Source organism: Elephas maximus, chromosome 9, assembly GCF_024166365.1.
Source record: "Elephas maximus indicus isolate mEleMax1 chromosome 9, mEleMax1 primary haplotype, whole genome shotgun sequence".
In the NCBI taxonomy this organism is placed as follows: domain Eukaryota; kingdom Metazoa; phylum Chordata; class Mammalia; order Proboscidea; family Elephantidae; genus Elephas; species Elephas maximus.
Window position 1 is genome coordinate 113,158,994 of NC_064827.1, and position 23,734 is coordinate 113,182,727.

General features: G+C 44.3%; 1 protein-coding gene across 1 annotated transcript in view; it reads left to right on the forward strand.

Moving 5' to 3' along the window:
- LOC126082513 (NUT family member 2D-like) overlaps positions 1–23,442 on the forward strand; it is a 45,211-nt gene extending 21,769 nt beyond the window's left edge. The window contains exons 3-10 of the mRNA XM_049895014.1: positions 11,164–11,390; positions 17,171–17,882; positions 19,269–19,397; positions 20,587–20,726; positions 21,781–22,076; positions 22,391–22,507; positions 22,869–22,932; positions 23,387–23,442. Coding sequence (XP_049750971.1) covers positions 11,164–11,390; positions 17,171–17,882; positions 19,269–19,397; positions 20,587–20,726; positions 21,781–22,076; positions 22,391–22,507; positions 22,869–22,932; positions 23,387–23,442 — 1,741 coding nt within the window. The remainder of the gene's footprint in view (positions 1–11,163; positions 11,391–17,170; positions 17,883–19,268; positions 19,398–20,586; positions 20,727–21,780; positions 22,077–22,390; positions 22,508–22,868; positions 22,933–23,386) is intronic.
- The last annotated feature ends 292 nt before the right edge of the window (positions 23,443–23,734 follow it).

Below are 23,734 nucleotides of genomic sequence, written 5' to 3' on the forward strand. Positions count from 1 at the left end.
ACAGAACATCCAGAAAGAAGCTCAATAAAGACACGGAAGATCTAAATGCCACAATCAACCAACTCAACCTTATAGACATATACAGAGCACTCCACCCGGCAGCAACGAAGTATACTTTCTTTTCCAATGCACATGTAACATTTCTTAGAATAGACCACATATTAGGTCATAAAGCAAGCCTTAGCTGAAGCCAAAACTTTGAAATATTACAAAGCATCTTCTCTGTCCATAAGGTCATAAAAGTAGAAATCAATAACAGTAAATCAGGGAAAAGAAATCCAACACTTGGAAACTAAGCAATACCAGCTAAAAAATGACTGGGTTAAAGAAGACATCAAGGTTAGAATAAAGAAATTCATAAAATCCAACGAGAATGAAAACACTTCCTATCAGAACCCTTGGGACACAGTGAAAGCAGTGCTCAGACTTCGATTTATGTCAATAAATGCACACCTACAAAAAGAAGAAAGGGCCAAAATCAAAGAATTATCCCTACAACTTGAACAAATAGTAAGAGAGCAACAAAGGAAAACCTCAGGCACCAGAAGAAAGCAAAAATAAAAATCAGAGCAGAATTAAATGAAATAGATAACAGAAAAACAATAGAGTTAACAAGACCAAAAGCTGCTTCTTTGAAAAAATTAACAAAATTGATAAACCAATGACCAAACTAACAAAAGAAAAACAGGAAAGGAAGCAAATAACCCAAATGAGAAATGAGATGGGCGATATCACAAGAGACCCAACTGAAATTAAAAGAATCATATCCGGTTATTATGAAAAATTGTACTCTAACAAATTTGAAAACCTAGAAGAAATGGATGAATTTCTAGAAACACACTGCCTGCCTGAACTAACACAAGCAGAGGTAAACCAAAAAAACCAAACCCAATGCTGTCGAGTCGATTCCAACACATAGCGACCCTATAGGACAGAGTAGAATTGCCCCATAGAGTTTCCAAGGAGCGCCTGGCGGATTCGAACTGCTGACCTTTTGGTTAGCAGCCGTAGCACTTAACCACTATGCCACCAGGGTTTCCCAAACACAGGTAGAACAACTAAATGACCCCACAACAAAAGAAGAGATTCAAAAGGTAATCAAAACACTCCCAACAAAAAAAAGGCCTGGCACGGACCAATTCACTGCAGAGTTCTACCAAACTTTCGGAGAAGAGTTAACACCACTACTAAAGGTATTTCGGAGCATAGAAAAGGATGGAATACTTCCAAACTCATTCTGTGAAGGCAGCATATCTCTGATACCAAAACCAGGTAAAGATACCACAAGAAAAGAAAATTATAGACCTATATCCTTCATGAACATAGATGAAAAAATCCTTAACAAAGTTCTAGACAATAGAATTCAACATCATATCAAAAAAACAATTCACCATGACTAAGTGGGAGTCATTAGAATAACAATTAATGTAACCCATCATATAAATAAAACAAAAGAGAAGAACCACATGATCTTATCAATTGATACAGAAGAGGCATTTGACAAAGTTCAACACCGATTCATGATAAAAACTCTCAGCAAAATACGAATAGACGGAAAATTCCTCAGCATAATAACGGGCATTTAAACAAAGCCAACAGCCAACACGATCCTAAATGGAAAGAGTCTGAAAGCATTCCCCTTGAGATCAGGAACCAGACAAGGATGCCCTTTATCACCATTCTTATTCAACATTCTGCTGGAGGTCCTAACCAGAGCAATTAGGCTAGACAAAGAAATCAAAGCATCCAGATTGGTAAGGAAGAAGTCAAAGTATCTCTATTTGCAGATGACATAATCTTATACACAGAAAACCCTAAAGAATTCTCAGGAAAACTACTGAAACTAATAGAAGAGTTCAGCACAGCATCAGGATACAAGATAAACATACAAAAATCAGTTGGATTCCTCTACACTAACAAAAAGAACATTCAAGAGGAAAATGCCAAATCAATACCATTTTAAAGTAGCCCCCAAGAAGATAAAATACTTAGGAATAAATCTTACCAGAGATGTAAAAGACCTATAGAAAGAAAACTACGAGACGCTGCTGCAGGAAAGCAAAAGAGACCCGCATAAGTGGAAAAACATACCTTGCTCACAGATAGGAAGACTTAACATTGTAAAAATGCCTATTCTACCAAAAGTCATCTATAGATACAATGCGATTCCGATCCAAATTCCAACGACATTTTTTAACGAGATGGAGAAAGAAATCACCAACTTCATATGGAAGGGAAAGAGGCCCCGGATAAGTAAAGCATTACGGAAAAAGAAGAACAATGTGGGAGGCCTCCCTATACCTGATTTTAGAATCTATTATACCTCCAAAGTAGTCAAAACAGCCTGGTACTGGTACAACAACAATACATAGACCAATGGAACAGAATTGAGAATCCAGACATAAATCCATCCACATATGAGCAGCTGATATTTGATAAAAGGCTCAAAGTCAGTTAAATGGGTAAAAGACAGTTTCTTTAACAAATGGTGCTGGCTTAACGGGATATCCATCTGCAAAAAAATGAAACAAGACCCATACCTCACGCCATGCATAAAAAATAACTCAAAATGGATCAACGGCCTAAATATAAAATCTAAAACGATAAAGATCATGGAAGAAAAAATAGGGACAATGCTAGGAGCCCTAATACATGGCATAAACAGTATACAAAACATTACTAATGATGCAGAAGAGAAACTAGATAACCGGGAGCTCCTTAAAATCAAGCACCTATGCTCATCCAAAGACTGGGAAAAAGTTTTTTTAGCTATGACACTTATGATCAGCATCTGATCACTAAAATCTACATGATACTGCAAAAAGTCAACTACAAAAAGACAAATGAGCCAAGTAAAAAATGGGCAAAGGATATGAACAGAGACTTCTCTAAAGAATACATTCAGGTAGCTAACAGATACATGAGGAAGTGCTCCCGATCATCAGCCATTAAAGAAACGGAAATGAAAACTACAATGAGATTCCATCTCACTTCAACAAGGCTGGCGTGAATCCAAAAAACACAAAATAATAAATGTTGGAGAGGTTGTGAAGAGACTGGAACACTTATACACTGCTTGTGGGAATGTAAAATGGTACAATCACTTTGGAAATCGATTTGGTCCTTCCTTAAAAAGCTAGAAATAGAAGTACCACAGGATCCAGCAATCCCACTCCTTGGAATGTATCCTAGAGAAATAAGAGTCTTGACACAATCAGATACATCCACACCCATGTTTACTGCAGCATCGTTTAGAATAGGAAAAAGATAGAAGCAATCGAGGTACCCATGAACAGATGAATAGATAAATAAATTATGGTATATTCACACAATGGAATACTATGCATCGATAAAGAACAATGATGAATCTGTGAAATAGTTCATAATATAGACGAATCTGGAAGGCATTATGCTGAGTGAAATTAGTTGCAAAAGGACAAATATTGTATGAGCCCACTATTACAAGAACTCGAAAAATAGTTTAAACAGAGAAGAAAATATTCTTTAATTGCTAGGAGAGTGGGGAGGGAGGAGGGAGGGGTTTTTCACTAATTAGATAGTATATAAGAATTATTTTAGGTGAAGGGAAAGACAACACACAATACAGGAGAGGTCAGCACAATGGGACTAAACCAAAAGCAGTTTCCTGAATAAACTGAATGCTTCGAAGGCCAGTGTAGGAGGGGCGGGGATTTGGGGACCATGGTTTCAGGGGACTTCTAAGTCAATTGGCATAATAAAATCTCCTGAAAAAACATTCTGCATCCCACTTTGGAGAGTGGTGTTTGGGGTCTTAAATGCTAGCAAGTGGCCATCTAAGATGCTTCAATTGGTCTCAACCCACCTGGACCAAAGGAGGATGAAGAACACCAAGAACACAAGATAATTATGAGCCCGAGAGACAGAAAGGACCACATAAACCAGAGACCACATCGGCCTGAGACCAGAAGAAATAGATGGTGCCTGGCTACAACCTATGACTGCCCCTGACAGGGAACATAACAGAGAACCCCTGAGGGAGCAGGAGAGCAGTGGGATGCAGACCTCAAATTCTCCTAAAAAGACCAGACTCAATGATCTGACTGAGTCTAGAAGGACCCCAGAGGTCATGGTCCCCAGACCTTTGATTAGCCCAAGAGAGGAATCATTCCCAAAGCCAACTCTTCAGACAGGGATTGGACTGGACTATGGGATAGAAATGATACTGCTAAATAGTGAGCTTCTTGGATCAAGTAGACACATGAGACTATGTGGGCAGCCCCTATCTGGAGAGGAGAGGGCAGAGGGGGTCAGAAGGTGGCCAAATGGACATAAATTAGAGAGTGGAGGGAAGGAGTGTGCTGTCTCATTAGAGGAAGAGCAACTAGGGCGATGTAGCCAGGTGTATATAAGTTTTTATATGAGAGAGTGACTTGGTTTGTAAACTTTCACTTAAAGCACAATAAAAAAAAAGTTGCAGCCTTGGAAACCCTATGGGGAATTTCTACTCTGTTCTATAGCGTCACCATGAGTCAGAATCGACTCAACACCACACAAAATAACAGTGTTTGGAGAGGCTGGGGGAGAAAACAGAGACCATGGGTAGCCCTAGTGAGAAGCTTTTCTGTTCCTGGCAGCAATGAGCCTGACTACACTTAGAGCTCAGTAGCCTTCACTGCAGTCTAGTTTCACCAGCATGAATTTTGAGGGAAGAGTTGGGACAGCAAAGAGGGTGATTACTCATAGGTCTATTCTCACAACAAGCTCTGGTGTTGAGCTGGAGCTCTGCAGCCACACAACGATACCTCCTTGATGATGCCGGGCATGATCTCACAGATGAGGGGTCCCCCTCCCCCCTTCCCTGGATTCTTCAGAGCTGGATGGAGGAACCAGAGGGAAAGCCCACCTTCCTGAGCATAGCCATAACATCCACTGCCCTCGACTACTTGTCAAGTTCTCTACCAAGATGGGGGCGGTAGGCGGGGGGGGGGGCGGGGACAGAAAATCAAGAAGCAATGTCGAGTGATGATAAAAGTAAATCTAGTGAACAAAAGACTGAGTCCAAGGGTGAACAAGAGTGTGAGTCCAAATGTCAGCCCAGCCGTTTAAGGAAGCTGTTGCAACTGTGCGCTGACAAGTGCCTAGCGACAAGTGCCCATCACCATGCGCACCAAAGTGCCCCTCTGTACCCCCCGCCATGCTCCCCTCCAAACCCCCCCCAAGCCCTGTGCCAAGCCCTGTCCTCCTAAATGTCCCTCTCCCCGCCCACCCCAGGAGTGAGGCACCACGGGCACCACCATCATCTTCACCAACTAAAGCAACATGGGGTTGGGGGCTGAAGCCATGAACTGAAACCAGGAACTGAAAAGTAAATGTGTTCCCCTGCTGTGCAAAAAAAAAAAAAAAATAGATGAATGGAAACGCAAAATGCGACCTATAGTTACACACAATATTATTCAACCATAAAAAGCAATGAAGTTCTGAAACGTGCAATAAATGCGTGGACCCTGAAAACACTGTTCTGAGTGAAATAAATGAAATCCCAAGAAGGATCCCGCTTTACCTGAAAATCTACAATATGCAAAGATATAGAGCAGATTAATGGCTAGGAGGGATGGAGGCAGAAAGCATGAGGAGTGATTGCTAAAAACCAAGCAATGACAAAAAGAATTTTCAAAACCAAATGAAAAGAAACCTATGAAATCCTACCAGGTATTACTGATTACATACTGTATTTAAAAATACGTGATATTTTACAGTATAAAAGCAGGCCAATCACCATTCTGCCAACAAGTGTACATAACTACTACAAAGTAGGTCATCATGTTGGGAATAGCATATGAAGCAGGCTGGGCAAGCTGCAAGCAATCCATTGGTACTACAAAGAAGCAGTTACTGGATTATTCCAGAAGGAGGTGTCAGTATACTTTGGGGCAGTAGAATCTACCACAATGAAGGAGACTCACCATAAGGCTCAGAAGTCCTTGGTGGGTCAAAGTGAGGTAGGAGCCACGTGTGGAGTCAACTGGGGTCCACTATGGTCATTTGACACCCTCTGTTGTGTTTGAAGCTAAACATGATATGGGGGAAAATAAAGAAGGTCAGGTCACCCTATCAGAAAAACAGGAAAGGCTGAGATGAGACTCCCAGTACTAGCAGCATCCTGAGGCTTCAGAAAAGAAAGGACTCAGGGAAGTTAAGAGCTATGTCTATTCACAGGTGGGCCTCCCCAAGCTCTCTAGATCCAACTTCCCTGCCCTCCCTCAGGCACAGGGCTTCCCCATACCCTCCCCTGTCCTTATCCCACACCAAGCCCTGCCCTGCTTCTCCCACTTCCAAGGAACTGGCACCAACCCTGCCTGGGAAGGTAGGGATCAGAACTGAGATGAGACAAACCAGGGGAAACCCAATCTATTCTCTCTTGGGTTCCTGAGGCCTCCTGTGACAGAAAAGCCAAGGGGTGTGGCTGGGAAGCACTACTATAAATAGGGCATCTGTCATCTTCTTCCAGATTGTTCAAGGAACACAGACCCAGTTCCTCAATTGCCTCACCTGTCAGCTGCTCTGACTCACCAGATCTAGGCTTGGCCCCACATATCTGCTCAGGTGTGACTGAGACCTTTGCCTGTATCTCACACATCTCAGCACAGGGGCACATCAGAAGATTCACCCTACCCACAGCCAAGGTTGGAGGGATTCTGGCTGTTTAACCTTGTATCTGGCTGTTTCTCAGCCAACTGAGGTCCCGTCAACTTAGGGTTCTTGGGGCCTTCTCTTCCCAGGCTCAGGTGTATTTTCCCTACCTCCTGGTTACCAGTGCTCTTTGACGGTACAGAAAGGCAGCCAGTTTTGGGTCAGGTATGCCGTCATTTTTAGAAATTTAAGGGGGTCTTTTGCAGCAGATTTGCCCAATACAAAATGTCAATGTGACACCTTTCATTTTTAGAAATTTAAGGGGGTCTGTGGCAGCAGATTTGACAATGCAAAATGTCCTTTGGTGTCCTGACTGCTGCTTCCATGGGTCTTCATTGTTGATTCAAGGAGCATGAAACCCTTGACAACCTCAAATTCGTCTACATTTTCTTTATGTTCGGTATAATCCACACTGAAGGCTATAGTCTTTGACCTTTATCAGGGAGTGCTTCAAGTCTTCATTTTCAGCATGCAAGGTGTGTCAGCTGCATATCCCAGATTGTCAATGACTTTCCTCCGGACCTCATGCCCCATTCTTTTTCATATAGTCCAGCTTCTCAGATTGTTTATTAAGCATAGAGCTTGAAAAAGGGAGATGAAAGAATACAACATTGCCACATCCCTTTTCCATGGACACACAGAAGGGCCCAAGTTCCCCAGATGCTCCACTCACAACCTCCAGTAGAGTACCCCAATGATGCCTAAATGTTCTTGCTTAGCACATTTTAATGACACACAGGGACATGCACAGACACACGCACTTAAACACACACACACACACAACAGACATGCACTGACCAGTGTCGTGTCGGTAAAAACTTATCAATCCTCTCTGCGGGGGGGGACTGTGGTAAATCTTGATTTGTAGAGATTGCCAATTTCCCTGATATAAATAATCCCGCCATGGCCCATCTGAAGCTACCAGCCTGATGTCACTGACCCACACTCGGGCAGAGATAAGCACCATCTACTATTCCAAGTTAACAGGAGCTGATTCCAGCATACCTGATCCACTTTCCTATTAGTACATACACACATTCCACCTGCACAATGAGAAGGACCCTTAACTCCCATCCCTAATATGTAAACCAAGTATCACTGTACATTTCCAGGAGACACAGCTCCTCACAACTCTTGAACATACACATACAACTACTACCCACACCCTGAATATACAAACATACCACCTCATACTGCCTATAGTCTTAAGACAAAAACCCTATGGACTGTGAATACTCACAGCCATTCCTACAGCTATGTATATACTCTCCACACGTGCCTGAACACACACATGTACAACCAAGAGGACCCAGATATACTCACTGAATACATACAATCAAGCTCTCTAACACCACCAAGTTCAAAATCTCACCTCATAAAACCTCATAGGCCACCCTAAAACAGACCCACATGAAATTCTACATCTCTAAAACATACATAACACACAATTCCCAAATGCATGCACAATTTATATAAACCCTCTCAGTTTCCAAATGTACATCCTGAACCTCCCACATCTTCCAGAATAAACACCCCAGAAAACCAATGAAACCAAATACACACACAACCACATACAAACTGCATTATTAACATGTAAGTACATCCCATGAACACTGAAAACGTACATACGAGCTATACCACCAAATTCTGCAAGAATTAGACCAGAATTGGCACAAAGAAGAACCCTAACTGCCTTCATACAGATACAAGCCCTCCATACACTCACTCAAAACCCAACCATGGGTATACACCTCACACATTCAGAGATGCAGGTAAAACTTCAAAACATCAACAATCCTTGCACTCTAGCTAACATACATACACAACCCACACCATTATGCACCCATGCGCTCACACATGCCAGAGACAGCATACACAGACACACACGAATACCCCCAATTCCTCAAAGTGTACATCACCCAAAACACTATAGATTATCACACGTCTCTAGAATACAGCCTCACTTCCTCAACATCCGAACATGCCCAAACACACCTTGAAACACCCTAATATTCTCCAAAGAAACACGTGTAGAATACTCCAAGAATAATCCACCCACCCACTCGTGACTTACACACACCAGTATATACTCCCCACTTACAATGAAATATCTCTTGCACACCCTGAATAAATACACTGGAACCCCGTTCCGGGTCCATTATCTCATGTTCCGAAACAGCCACATTCTCAATATCTCACACATAACCATGTCAACCTGCATCTACTACATGTAAAAACAATTCTCCCACTGCCTGTGCAAATACACAGCCCCATCTTTTCATCAGATACATGCCTCCTCATTTCACATTACATACCATACTCCCTACTGAAAAATATTACACCTAGCTCTAGATAATATTCATCCAAACGGCCATGCCCCTTCATGAAACACACAAACTCATTACACATACAACTGTCCTCATACCCCAAACATAACCTAAATTATCCAGGATACTAAAAGTTGGCAAAAATATGGCCCTATTGAGGCAGGCAGCCTCAGAGCCTAACCCTTCTGAGAGACACCTGCTCTGGCTTATCCTCCCACACTGAGCAGAATAAGCTGCACATTCTTTTAAACTTGTCCTCGACAAGGTGACTACAGAAAGGGCCATAGATGGCCTCCACCTGCCTCTGGGTAGAGACTTAACATCCTAATGAAAGAGAATCAACCTCTTTTGCCATCCTGGGGATAGAACCCTTGTCTAAAGAAAAGGTATAGTCATCACCAAGCTCTGAGCTCCTGCCTGAAGGTCAATCCTGAACATTCATGAGGAATTTGCATTTCCTTGTCTCTTCTCTGTAAAAGCTTACCTCCCCAAGGTGCCTGTGAGCAGTCTTGGAGGGAACAGTCTGGATTGCTCCTTTCTGTGTACAGGGAAATTAAGGCATCTTGCTGATCTCCCACCTCAGCCTCTTGTTTATTGGCTATAACAAGTCATGCTGAGCAAAACCTGGGTTTTTCACCTGGCAACACTACGGGTTCCAATACCAATATAACCTCACACTGCCTGCCTACACATAGTTCAACAATCCAAAATACTCCAACAGAAATCAATCCCCAATTTTCCACGATACATTATCATGCCAACCCAGACCAAACATGGAAGAATGCATGTGCAACTCCAGAAAAGCACCCAAAGCAACACATTCACACAGCATGCCCTGTGCACACACCAGTGATCTTCCCTCGTTCCCCAAATAAACATAAAGAACAGGCCCTACACCCAAGCTAATACACACAGGCACACTCCCTCAGATGCCCATTGTAAAGCAGGGAAACACATTCCAAACCCTACAAAAACACACCCGTACTGAACCACACATATTCATGCAGACACCACCAAATACAACACAAATATCAACTTCCCAAGAACCCATTCAACACACACACTACCCCAAACTGTGAATTCATAGAAACACATTTCCAACAGACTCCCAAATAGTAGGGACAAGAGCACTCACACCCCTCAGTTCCCACACGCCATATGAGGCCTGCGACTATATCTCCGCCCTATTTCCAGAATACACAACACTGCACAAGTACTTTACCCTCAAAAATCAAACACAAAACTTTCTTATCTCCTCAGGTACAAACACTGACCCCCGACAGCTTCTCCACAGACACTCACTCCACTGCTCCGGTATAGAAACACAAAAACAGCACCTTACAGCCTCAAATGCACACACAGTTGTGTGCTGGCAAAGGATTACACACCCACACCGGCTTTCTGCAGAGTTATACACACCTACAAAATGTCCCGGATATACATGGAAGAGTGGCACATAATTCACTGATTTCAATCGAACATGCAGTACTCGTGACTGGAAATCGTTTATACATACGTCATTAGCAGGAGGCTTTTGTAGATCTTGGCAAACCTCTTGCATCCTTTACCCACCATGCTTGCAAGTCAATCATGATTCCATGCAGGACACTACAAATAAATGCTTGATTTATAGTCAATTCAGCAAAGTCACTGACTTCCTGAGCAAATCAGTGTCATTTGAACAAGAATGTTGGTTGATAGTTTTCTTATGTTAACAAGGAAGACCTAAGAGACATGAGGTCCTAGGCTGGAACGTGACAGATTTTCCTTGTCACGAGCTCTTTCTGTGCTTAAATGGAGAGTGCCTTTCAAATCCTTAAAGGCTGTTCAAAATTAGGTATTCTTCAGAATGTAACAGATAATGACTTGACACACTTGTCATTTGAAACTGGCATTCTGGAAAATTCCCCCCTCATTTTCTGTCCACCAATTAGGAAAACAATCACTGCAGTCCTGAGATGCAGCCTTTGCCATTTCCCGTGGTATAAATACTGCCGGCACAGGGCACGCTAGCAACCTGAGGGCACTGAATTCTACACCATGAAAGGGGATCTCCCTGTACAAAACCCACGCCTGCAAATAACCCAACAGCCTACAGGAGGGTAAAGCATAGCAGCAACATTACCAAGGATGTTTGCGTGTCCCTTACCTTCCTTTGTAATAGAACTGACCGAGGAGAAAGCGGAAGAGCGGTGCGCTCCTGTGTGCAGGGTCTGAGGCCTCCCCTGGCACAGCCCCGCCCAGCCGCGAGGCCTACCCTTAGGGACCCTGCCTTCCCTGCTACTGCCGCGCGCCTCGGTGAAGGTGACCCTCTGCAACTGACGCCTGAGGCCGTTAGAGGGCGGCAGTTCGCGCGCCCCAGAGCCTTGTCCCAGGAGGCTGTGCGCATGCGTGAGCTCCTCAAGCAGGGAGGGCTTAGCCTTGCACCCTGAGGGCTTCTTACCTAAAGCATACCTTTGTTGTGAGTGCATTCTGACTCACAGCGACCCCATAGGACAAAACTCCATCATCCGAGGGCTATTTTTGCCTCAGGCAGCCCTGCTGATAATTGAAACCTCCCAGACTGCCTTGCAATAAGAAATGCTTGATTTTCACATCACCTGCCTGTGAACTTCCTTGTTGATGTTGTTGTTAGGTGCCATCCAGTCAGTTCCGACTCATAGTGACCCTATCCACAGCAGAAACAAACACTGCCCGGTCCTGTGCCATCCTTAAAATCGTTCTTATGCTTGAGCTCACTGTTGCAGCCACTGTGTCAATCCACCTCGTTCAGGGTCTTCCTCTTTTCCGCTGACCCTGTGCTCTGCCAAGGATGATGTCCTGCTCCAGGGACTGATCCCTCCTGACAACATGTCCAAAGTATGTAAGATGCAGTCTCACCATCCTTGCTTCTAAGGAGCATTCTGGTTGTACTTCTAAGACAGATTTGTTTGTTCTTTTGGCAGTCCAGCACTCTTCGCCAACACCACAATTTAAAGGCGTAAATTCTTCTTCAGTCTTCCTTATTCATTGTCCAGCGTTCACATGCATATGATGGAATTGAAAATACCATGGTTTGGGTCAGGCACCTTAGTCTTCAGGGTGATATCTTTGCTCTTCAACACTTTGAAGAGGTCCTTTGCAGCAGATTTGCCCAATGCAGTGCGTCTTTTGATTTCTTGACTGCTGCTTCCATGGCTGTTGATTGTGGATCCAAGTAAAATGAAATCCTTGACAACTACAATCTTTTCTCCGTTTATCATGATTTTGCTCATTGGTCCAGTTGTGAGGATTTTTGTTTTCTTTATGTGGAGGTGTAATCCATACTGAAGGCTGTGGTCTTTGATCTTCATTAGTAAGTGCTTCAAGTCCTCTTCACTTTCAGCAAGTAAGGTTGTGTCATCTGCATAACCCAGGTTGTTAATGAGTGTTCCTCCAATCTTGATGCCCCGTTCTTCTTCATATAGTCCAGCTTCTCATATTATTTGTTCAGCATGCAGATTAAATAGGTGAAACAATACAACCCTGACGCACACCTTTCCTGACTTTAAATCAGTCAGTATCCCCTTGTTCTGTCCGAACAACTACCTCTTCATCTATGTAAAGGTTCCTCATGAGCACAATTAAGCGTTCTGGAATTCCCATTCTCTGCACTTCCTACTACATTGTATTTCCATTTTTACATGCACTATACCCTATCACTGTCCCTGGCTCTACAAATCTTCTAGGAATGCATGCTAACAGATCTCTTGAGGGAAAGGTCCTTGATACGCGTACTTCAGTTTACTTTTCTCCTGTTTTGTGATGAGGAATACGTCTCAGCCAGTGTTACTTCCTTCCTGTCTGCATAGCAGGTACTGTGGGGAAAAAAAAAAAATCCTTTTTTTTAATAATATAATTATTGCTGTTAGCCCTTAAAATATCCGCACCAGAATTGCATCATTGTATTCCTTTTAAGGCTTTTTTTTTTCAAGAAAAATTTCAATAATCAGATACCCTTTTTCTGGATATTGCAAGATTTGCATTTTTTCTCACTTTCCCTTGGATGACTCCCTGCTTGACCCTACAGAGCCAACACATGGAGCCTCCAAGTGCAGAGGCTGAGAGAGAAATCACAGTTGTTGACTAAGACTCAGTCATCACATTTTGTCATTTCCTCCAATGCTCTGAGGTTGGGTGGAAGATCGTCTGTTGTCTGTGTTCTACGACCCAAAAATAGAGATGATTTTTTTCAGTGGTCAGTGCAGGTCATAGAGTTTTTCTACAGGGATGGTCAGAGAGCCAGTTCCAAAGGACTTTTGGCTTTGCTCTTTCAGGGCCAATATTCATAAATTTCATATGGGCTAATTTAATCACATATGCTTCCACGTTGAATATTTTTAGGCAGTAGACAGAGAAATTGCAGAATGTGGACATTAATGTTCCTCCACAATGCAATGTTTAAATCATTGGCTCTGGGCTCGCTCATTCAAATCCAGTGGTCCTAAATCTAGGTAAGTATGTACAATGGGAAAAAATTCATGGACTCACTGGCAGGCAGAAGAATCAAAGAACAAGTCTGCTTTTCTTGAAGGCCTAGATGCACTGATTTGCCCCACCATCGGCCTAGATTGAAAAGCATTTAAGGTTGCTCCACGGGAGAAGCTCAAGACCTAAGAAAAGTCACCAAGGTTTTACTTTTATCAATCACCATGACTAGCTTTTAAAAATATCAGGGCGGTTTTTCTTGAATCTAACTGCATCATTCTAAGCTAAGACATGAGTAGAGTTGTTCATTGTAGGTGTCAGAGAAAATACAAAGACAGATGCACGCAAGAAGCTACTTCCTGGTTGCAGAGAATTAAGGGGTGGGCAATTTCCAGAGAGGCAGAAGCTGCGTGGAGGCGGTCTTTTCACAGTGGTTGGGCAAACACTGTGGATGCTGAAGGTAGAAATAGTCACTGGGTCTTATCAGGTTTATATTCCCGGTAAAACTCAGACACCACGAGGCAATTCATGAGGACCACATTATGAAATGACTTTGTCACATAATTGTAGGAAAGAGGGGAGAAGAACCCTTATCTCCTCTGAGCTTCCAATTCTCTGCTTCTCTGCTACAATACCACTGCTATAGCCTTTTTCCACATTACCCTCTTGAGTCAAAATATCTTCTCCAGTGACAAGGATCTAAGTTAGTGCCAGCAGGGAAATTTTCTCAGTGAAGGCTATCAGTGTGGAACAATCCTTCATACCTTTCTCCTTCCCTTACACCCTCCCATCTGAAGTCCTCAACTGCTGTGAGAGCAGGATTAAAGTTGGTCTCACATTACTTTTCTCATTGCAACCACTAGGGGTCAGAACCCTTCATCTCCCATGAAGAATTTTGCATCAAGTGTCTCTTCCTGAAACAACAACAAAATGAGTGCTCTTTCAACTCAGTTTAATACAATGAAAAATACGATCATGATAAAAAAAAAAAAGCCAAACATTTAATCAACATTCTACCATGACTCCCACAAAGATACGAGCACATACCTTGATGAGCCTGGATTACAAAGAGCAAGGATGTGTGTAGGGCTTCATGGCTCAGAATGGCCAGGTAGGGGTTAGATGAGAGCAAGTGTGTGTCTGATTTGACTTTTGTGAGTAGAACCCTGTTTTGGCCTCAAGATACCCACCCATTTTAGGGACATGGGGCTCTATCTAACACCTGAAGAACCCAGGGCTGTTGATTCCTCAAGTTGATTCCTAAGCTCATTTAGTTTCAGAGAAATAGATTTTCTGCTCCCTTGTCCTTATATCTACTCCCATACCCACTAAGCCCAAGAGCTCCAGGGTGTTTGATGACCATTCAATATCCCAGATGATCAAAATGACCTGAAAGATTATGTATAATTAGTGTGCTGGTTTAGTTTAGGCACTGTGTTTTATGTTTATGGAACCAAGATTCCAACTCTGACCTTCTGACTGCAAATTCAGTTCTGCTCTTATGAGGGTGAGTAAGTCATAAATGCTAAGGTTTTTTTATTTTTTTCCTCTGGTAGGTTTGCCAGATAAAATACAGGCCACTTGTCAACTTCAAATTTTTGAGAAACAATGAATTTTGTGGAATCCTGTTGGTGCGGTGTTCTCAAAAGCATGTCCCCATGTTACACAGGGATTCCTTGGAGTCCTGTATTTTACTTGCTAAGTCCTGCAAGCATATTTTGGGGGTAATTTGAAGCTCATGAAAATGTTGAAGTTCTCATTGTAGAATCTAGGGTATATGTAAGAATACAAATAGGATCATTGATCCAGAAAGGAAAAAAAAAAGTATAAACATACAGGATTGCATTAATTTTAAGGGAATATATATATATATATATATATGTATGTATGTATGTATTGGAACACACCTTCATCGTATAATGAAGAAAAGGGAACTGAAAGAACTTTTGATAAATGAGCATAGCTTGTGTTAGTTACCCTCAGTTGCGTACAATATTATTGGAAAGAGGAAAAAGAAATAGAAAATATCATCGATTTCCACTGAGATGGAGAATTTGGTTGCCTAGAAAAGGTGTGGGGTTGGGGGGAGGAGTTGTCACTGTACAATCTTTAAAAACTGTTTGACTTTTCAACTATGAAGAGGTATCTTTCTTTAAAGACAGAATTACAGTCATGGTGAGGAATAAGACACTTAAATATGAATGTACAATATGATAATCTGAGAAACAACAGGAATCTACTTCTGCTCATGGAATTAGAGGCTGTCGGCCTTCCTTTAATACTGTGGGGCTTTCCCGGAAAAAGGATCATGAGTAAGGCTGGCCATGCTGCAGCCCCCAGTTTTCAGTAATGAAGGGGAGTTCAGGGACACAAGGACTGCTTCCTAAACAATAATGCATAAAATACTGTATTCACAAACACACCAAACACAATGGAACTTCTCAGAAAACCCTAATTTCAAACACTCGGATTCCTTGTCTGTATATGTACCCCAACTTCCATTAGACAAGGTGTCCTGAATTTTGTTCATGAAGTACTGGTGACCTTGTAATAATTCAAGAACCTGCCACCTAGAGTTGGGGAACAGGGTGGGTGTAGAGGCAAAAGACTTGGTATGTTGAAAAGAACTGAAGTCTAGAGTAGAGCCTTTGTGCTGTGGATCTGAGAAAGAACCCACAAATGGCCCTAAGAGGTTCACACAATTTGTGTTGTCAACCATAATTTGAAGGAAACAGGTAGCTTTTGCCTACCTGTCAGATCCCTTTCATGGAATGTCTCCTCATCCCCACCTGCCCTCCACCCCTCCCCCACTGTAGAATGTCTGGAGTCCTACATTCTACTCCTGTTTAGATTCAAATTTTCCCTCCTTTTCTTGGATCCATGAGCATCTGTTGGAGCCAGATCACGCTCTGAGTCCAGGACACGGTGATTTCACTTGCTGAAGCCTGCTAGGGAGCTGTGTTCGGTACCCAAGCCTGTGGAGATGTCTTCAGAAGGAGGTAGGCCTGGAGGGGAGGGGGTGTGTTATCAGGTTCCTGCCACCCCTCCAACCCTTGGGAATTCAAATTTGACACTTCCCCTGGGGACAAGCTGTCTGAGCAGGAGTGAGGAGTGGACCCTTAACACCATCCTGAATATCCCACCTAGGGAGCCTGAAGAGGAAGATTGGAAAAATGACACAGAAGGTTAGGGAAAGAGGAAAGGGGTTTTATAGTGTGCATCATGAAAAGAAACGCTCAGGAGGAGATGGGGAAACCACTCTTTTGAAGACTCACTCTTTCAAGAAAGTTCGGAGGACACTTTCTACTTCAGAAAGTCCCTTCCCTGCTAGTGAGCCTACTGAGGGCATTTCGGAGTGGATGTCAACCGTGTTCCACGGGTTGGAAACAGCTTATGAGAGTGGCAGTCTGTCTGCCTGGGATTCCTGATACAGGTTCTGTGAGTCAGTGATAGCTTGGGTCTCTCACTTCTTGGTAGACAGAGGCCTGGGGGTCTGGTTGAACTGCTTACAACTTCTCTAGCAGAGATCTTCTCTACTGGAAGGAAGAAACACCTAAATCACTCCAGGGATTTTTTGCAGTCTTCACCAGTTCCCCCTTCCATACTGCTACCAATCTGTTGAGATTCATTTGCTGATTCCCAGTGACCAGGCAGGGAATTCGGATGACCTAACACCTGGTTGCCTTTCCTCCTCCTCCATTTACCCGTTTCTTCTGTCTCAACAGCAACTCCAATGCTGGGACCAGATATGACCATGAATCCTGGTGCCTCCATGTTTCCTTTTGCTGCACTACCCTTTCCGCGATACACTCCCAGAGTCCCGCACCGAACACCCTGGGAGCGGCACCCGCTGCCCCTCATGACTTCACCATGCCCTCCAGGCATCCCTCTGGGGCTCTCTGCTTTCCCCAGGACACTTCTGGTGCCAAGCGTTGGGGATTCAGGCCCCAGTGGGGCCAGGTCTGGCAAGGTCATTGTTCAAGTGAGGACAGAAGGGAGATCAGCAGAGCTTCCTGGAATTCAGACCTTTGTCATGGTGCAGAACCCACTTAATTGGAGTACCCCAGGGGCTGCCAGTGGGGCACTTGAGCATGCTCCACCCCCTTTGGGGGAAGCCTCTGCTGTGATCCCTGACACTTCTGTTGTGGGTACTCAGGCTTATAGGGGAGTTTGGTCCCCAACTCTTTCTCTTCAAGCTCCACCACCAGCTGCCCAGCTGGCCTCCATTTTCCCCCAAGTGAAGGCTTGCTCAGGCCAACATGCTTCCTCTGGGAAGGAAAGCCTGGCTGCCACACAATCCAGACCTTCACTGGATGACGCCTCCTGTAACCCCCAGAGTGTTTACCAGAACTACCGACGTTGGCAATGCTTCAAGTCTCTGGCCCGGAGGCACCATCCCCAAAGCCCTGATACAGAAGCTCTTTCCTGCTTTCTCATGTGAGTGCCCTAATCAGCTGAGATTATCCTGAAGCTTTCAAATAAAGAGATCTTGGGGAGACACAATGGAGGTTAGGCTCTTTAGGAACACTTAAGAGAAGGTTATGAGGGTGATGGGATATGTTATGAGAAGATATATTCCTGATAATATTAACCGCACCTCCCTGTGTAGAACACTTGCAGGTGCCTTATCTCGATTAATGCTGACCACTTTGTACATGAAGTCAATCTATATATTTGAATTGTTACCTTAAGTATTATTTACAGAAGACTATAAACACTGTGGTAGAAGCCCTGGTAGCACAGTGGTTAAGTTCTATGGCTGCTAACCAAAAGGTCAGCAGTTCGAATCCACCACCCTTCTGCAGAAACACTATGGGGCCGTTCTACTCTGTCCTGTAGTGTCACTATGAGTCGGGATCAACCCAATGGCAAAGGGTTTGGTTTTGGTTTTTTTAAACACCGTGGTAAAGTCAGGAGCCATGATGTGAATTTTGGTCTCAGATCACAAACACTATGTTCTTCCACTGCTCTTTACCTTCAAACATAGGAGCTGGGCATATTTTGGCCATTGCCACAGGAGACGAGAAATGGGCAAGGCCTAGGACAACCACTTTACATTTACTCCCATCCTCATTCCTCTGGAGAATTCCAGTTCCAACAGGGAAGTGGTAGAGTATGCATAGTGGTGAAAGGCTTGGGCTCTGTCCTCCTTAGATTTGTAATCCTGAGCAGGGCATTGTACAACCTCACCCTAGAGTATCTCATCAAATAAGGAGACAAAATCGGTTAATTAAGGGGAGAGCTAAGAAGATGATATGACCTAATATATGAAGTGTAGTCCAAAAAAAAGTACCCACAAGAGCGAAATTTTCCTAGCTACAGTGTGTGTGAGTGGAAATTGGCAATGAAGTGCGGGGTCATGGGCTTCTGTGAATGAAAGGCAGAGTGATTAGTCATGTGGGATGCTTTATCTTTTCAGAGCAGACCCTACATCTCTCTCAAACCTGAGCTTCCCAACAGGTCAATCAATATGGAACTCTGATCACATTCCACAGGATGTTTTTACACATACATGTTGCTCTCAACGGCTGAAAGACTGAAGGCATCTTCCTCCCTCCCCCACTCCCGAACACTCACCCAGGAATACAGACACAGTCCACTAAACCCAAATTTCAAGCAGTCTTAGGGATTCCCTGGGTTCCAAAACAGCCAGTGGTATCCTAGGAGCAAAAGCACTTGAAATCTAAGACACTGGAAGACGGATGGACACAGACAAATAGCAAGATAGATGTGATGATGGGCAGAAGACGTGTGTAGGCGTGGGGTCAAGATGGGGATGGAATATGTATTTGTCAAAACTTACTAACACACATGGGTATTTAGCCCAGTCCTGCGATCCCTGGCTAGACTGAAGCCCACCATGACCCTGGAGGAGGGACTCTGGCAGTCTGTACAGGAATGGCAGCGCAAAAGCAATTTTGACCGGATGATCTTCTATGAGATGGCACAAAAGTGAGTCCATGGCATCCTGGCCTTGTTGGCACTGAGTGATGAGGTGTGAACGAAGAGGGAGTGTTGGCACAAATCAGAGGGTGTGTGTGAGGAGGAGGTGTGCACGTACAGAGGGCTCCTGGTTCCCTGATGATCCCGCTCTACCCGCAGACAACTTCTACCACCACATTCACTGCTTCGAGTTTTCTGTTCTACATTCTTTAAGAAATTCACCCCTTCTACATGTTGGATTTGTGGATGCCCCAATACTGGAGTGTTAAGACAGAATGGGAATAAACACTGTGGCTACCCATGGAGATATAGTCCAAGCTGTAGATACTCTGCAGTGAGGGGATGTGCTGTACCAGACAAGTTCCTGCTTGCCTCAGTGTCCATATAGGTAACAGGGAATTTGGGGACACTCTTCCTCATGACAACTGGTAAAAAAGTGTTCTACAACCATCCAAGAATGGCCCAAGCTGGAAAGGTGTGTTCAGGGGAAGGCAGCATCTCAGTCACCCTGTTGGACGTGTTTCTGTCCCTCATTGCCTTTCCTTCCTTGGTTTAAAAAAAAAAATCATCAGAGGAGCCTGAGGCTTTTGTGAAACCTCACATTCCACCTTTTTCCAAATGTCTCTTGGACCACTTGCCCACCTGGTTTATATCCCAAGGCCTCAAAGCTTGAGACTAGGACCGGGACTCTAGAACTAGTCCTTGGTGTTATCTGCAATCACCTTCATCCCATTCCAGGTTCAGGTTGTCACCTCTACTGTGTGTTTTAGGCAAGAGCAGGAGAGGCTTGGAGAACGGTGTGCATGAGTGGGTCCTGCTGTGTGTCATATAGGTCTGATTCAATTCAACCAACCAGTGTCAGCGTTGTGGTGTGCCATCAGGTGCTAAGGGTATGGAAAGGTAGTGAGCACTATGGGCTGTGTCAGGAGGAGCTTCCAAGAAGGCAGGGCTCATTTCCTTCACATCCTTCCTTATGTTATAATGAGTTGTGCTGCAGGTGAAGGGATGATGTGGTGAACATGTAAAGGACCCAAACCTTGTTTGTGCCTCCTGGGAAATGGACTTACTGGGCACCTGGACAGGTCATTGAAGGCACATCTTTCTGCACTGCCCCATAATTGGCTGTTGCCTGGTCCTGGGGCTCCTGGTGCATCTTCCTTCTCCTCAGCACAGCCTGTGCCTCCCTCACCCTTGTCAGGTTCATGGAGTTTGAGGCAGAGGAGGAGTTAGAGATTCAGATGTTGCAGCAAAGGAATGCGTCTGTCTGCCTGCTTCCTCTAGCTCCACGCAATCTTGATCCTCACGGGCCTTCATCCACTATGGTTGGCCAGCATCCAGGTATGGCTAAGCAAGTTCAACAGGAGCTACGGGCCAGGGGTCAAAGGAGGTATGTAGGGACTGGTTATGTTGGGAGAATGCATTGTCTTCACATGTGGTACTTTTCTTTCAAGAGGCGGCAATGGCTATTTCTATCAGCAGAGACTGCCAGATGCCTGGGGTCTCTGCTACACTTCATTACACACTAGTAGTGAGGTGGTCACGTTTTATAACTACCGTCTCATATGCATTATCAAAAGTGGGCTCCAATATCTAATCAGCTTTAAATGTGGGTCTCAATGAGACTTCTTGTAAAAAAATAGTTTCAAGTTTCAGGTTTCCCCACAAGTTGACTGTCTTAGACCATCTGCCTCTTACATTTTCTCCTCTCACAGTGTTTGTGGCTTCAGGTGTGCCTGCCCTACCAGGAACCATGTCAGTGTCTCCATAATTCTGCCTTTACAACATGAGGTTTGGTAGTGACTTAGTTATATAGTGTTGGTATGACAGAAATAGCACAAGTGGATGGATTTACAAACAGAAATTTATTCTCTCACAGTCTAGGAGGCTAGAAGTCCGAATTCAGGGTACCAGCTCTCGGGGAATGCTTTTACTCTCTGTTGGTTTTGAGGGAGTTTCTTGTCATCAATCTTCCCCTGGTATAGGAGCTTCTCAGCACTGGGACCTCAGGTCCAGAGGATGGGCTTCACTCTGGGCACTTCTTTGTTGGTGGCATGAAGTTCCTCTCCTCTCTGCTTGTTTCTCTCTTTTCCGTTTCAAAAGAGATTGACTTAAGATACAATCGAATCCTGTAGACTGTAGACTCCTGTAGACTGAGGCCAGCCTCATTAACACAACTGCCTATAATCCTCCTTCATTAACATCACAGAGGTTAGGATTTACAATACATAGGATAATCACATCAGGTCCCAAAATGGTGGACAACCACACAATACTGGGAGTCATGGACTAGCCAAGTTGACACACATTTTGGGGGCACAATTCAATCTGTCACAGGGAGAAAGAGCCAAAATTTGCTGCCACATGAACATCCTCTTTCCAACCCCTCCTATAGTGTTCATTCCAAAGAAGGGAGGTTCCATGGCACAGCCCCCTAAGCAACATCAACACAGACCCCAGCACCCTTGGGAGCCCAAGCGGTCCCATGAAATCCCTCCTGAAGCTGTCAAAGAGTATGTTGAAATCATGGAAGATCTCCTTGGAACTGCCCATTCAGCCACTGTGGAGCCAGATAGGAAATGTGAAGAAGAAGCAAATGAGGAACAAGAGGAAGAGAATGAGCTGTACCCAGACCCAGGACTCCTGAGCTACATTGATAACCTGTGTGCACAGGAAGCATTTATCACCAAGGTGGGCTGGGACCTGAGGTTTGGTGTCTGTGGGTTCTGTACTTTTGGCATTCCACCCACCAAACATCTGGAGTTTTACCCCAGACATTGTAATTAAGCTCAGTTCCTTCCTCCATGATCAATGTGTGTGCCGTTTTCTGGTGTATATATGTGTGCGTGTATGAGTGTCTGCATATGTGTAGGTTGGGGTGGTGATATTTTAATACAATACTGGATGCAAATTCGAGAGGGAGATTATTGATTCTCTTCTAGAACCTCTAAATCACTGGTTACTCCTTGTCAAGATGTTCGCATGCCTCCTCCTTCCGTTCTCAGGTAGAAGCAGTTATTCACCCTCAATTCCTGGAAATGTTACTATCACCAGATTCTCAGGTAGATCCCATGTCCTTAAGGCAGGAGCTGGAGGAAGAGGAAGGACTCACTCTCACTCAGGTAAACCAGAGGAGGAAGGGAGAATCATAACATGAAACCCACAGGATTTCATCTAACCCGACAGTGCCTTGGCTGTCATGGCTTCTGCGGAAGGCCAGCTCCAGGAGTGGGAGCAGGTGCAGAATGAGGAGGTAAGAGATAATGGAGTGGCCAAGAAGAGGAGTGGAGTGGTAAGGCATTGTGGTTGGGAAAACCACACAAGAGGATGGACAGGCAGAGCTGCAGTACTAGTTATTGAAGGACACTCATGTGACTGACTTCCCTAAATCCTGCCCCAATACTATGGTCTCCACCACCCACTCAGCTATGTGTTCTCACAGTCTGTACAGAATCAGTAATTATCCATTTTCCTTCCTTGCAGCTGGTGGAGAAGCGACTGCTGGAATTGAAAGGAAAAGTGGGTGTGGAGGCACCCCCAACTTATGGTGTGCCAACCATGGAGTCACCTTGTACAGAGTCTGGGACCAGTCAAGACCCAGGGAGCACAGATAACCACAGGATCCAACTACAGTTGAGCGAGAAAATGAGCACAAAAAAGTTGGATGCAGATGATCTACCAAAAGATGGCAGTGGCTATAGTCCTCTGTCTAAGTCAAAAGAACTTGCTCTCTTTACGTGGAGTCCCATGTCACAGGAACTTAAGTCTGAACAATCAGCTTCTCCTCAACGGGGTCCTGGTTGCACCTCCCTTATATTGGGAAACAGAGGAACCTTAATGTCCTTAGAAGCCTCTCCTATTTGTGAAACACCTGGGAAAGGAGAAGGGTCCAGGGAAGAAGAAAAGGAAGAGGAGGATCTCCCCAGCCTTGACTTCCTCTTGGCATCTCAAGAAAGCCTACTGCCCTGGAGTCTTTCCAAGAGTCCTCTGCCTGCCTCCAGCATTCTGCACCATGGAGTTCGGGGTACCTGGGGAGAATCCCAGCCCCGAACTCTGAAGACAGTGAGTCTTAGCCAACCTGGACATACAGCTGCCAAGTGTAAGATCCCAGCTCAAGTCGGAGCTCCATTACTTGCTGCAAAGCGGCCCTACTCAGGGGCTGACCTTGGAGTCTCTGGGAGGCAACCCTTGACTGTGGGTGAGGTCCAACTCTCACTGCCTCTGAAAAGAAAGTGTGACCCTTCCACTCATGGAAAAAGGAGGAAGCATCTTCTTAGCCAGTAGTGAGCTTTCCTCCTCTGTATGTCAGACCCTCAAGTTGGGGTCCCGTAAATAGATTGGGGTTGTCA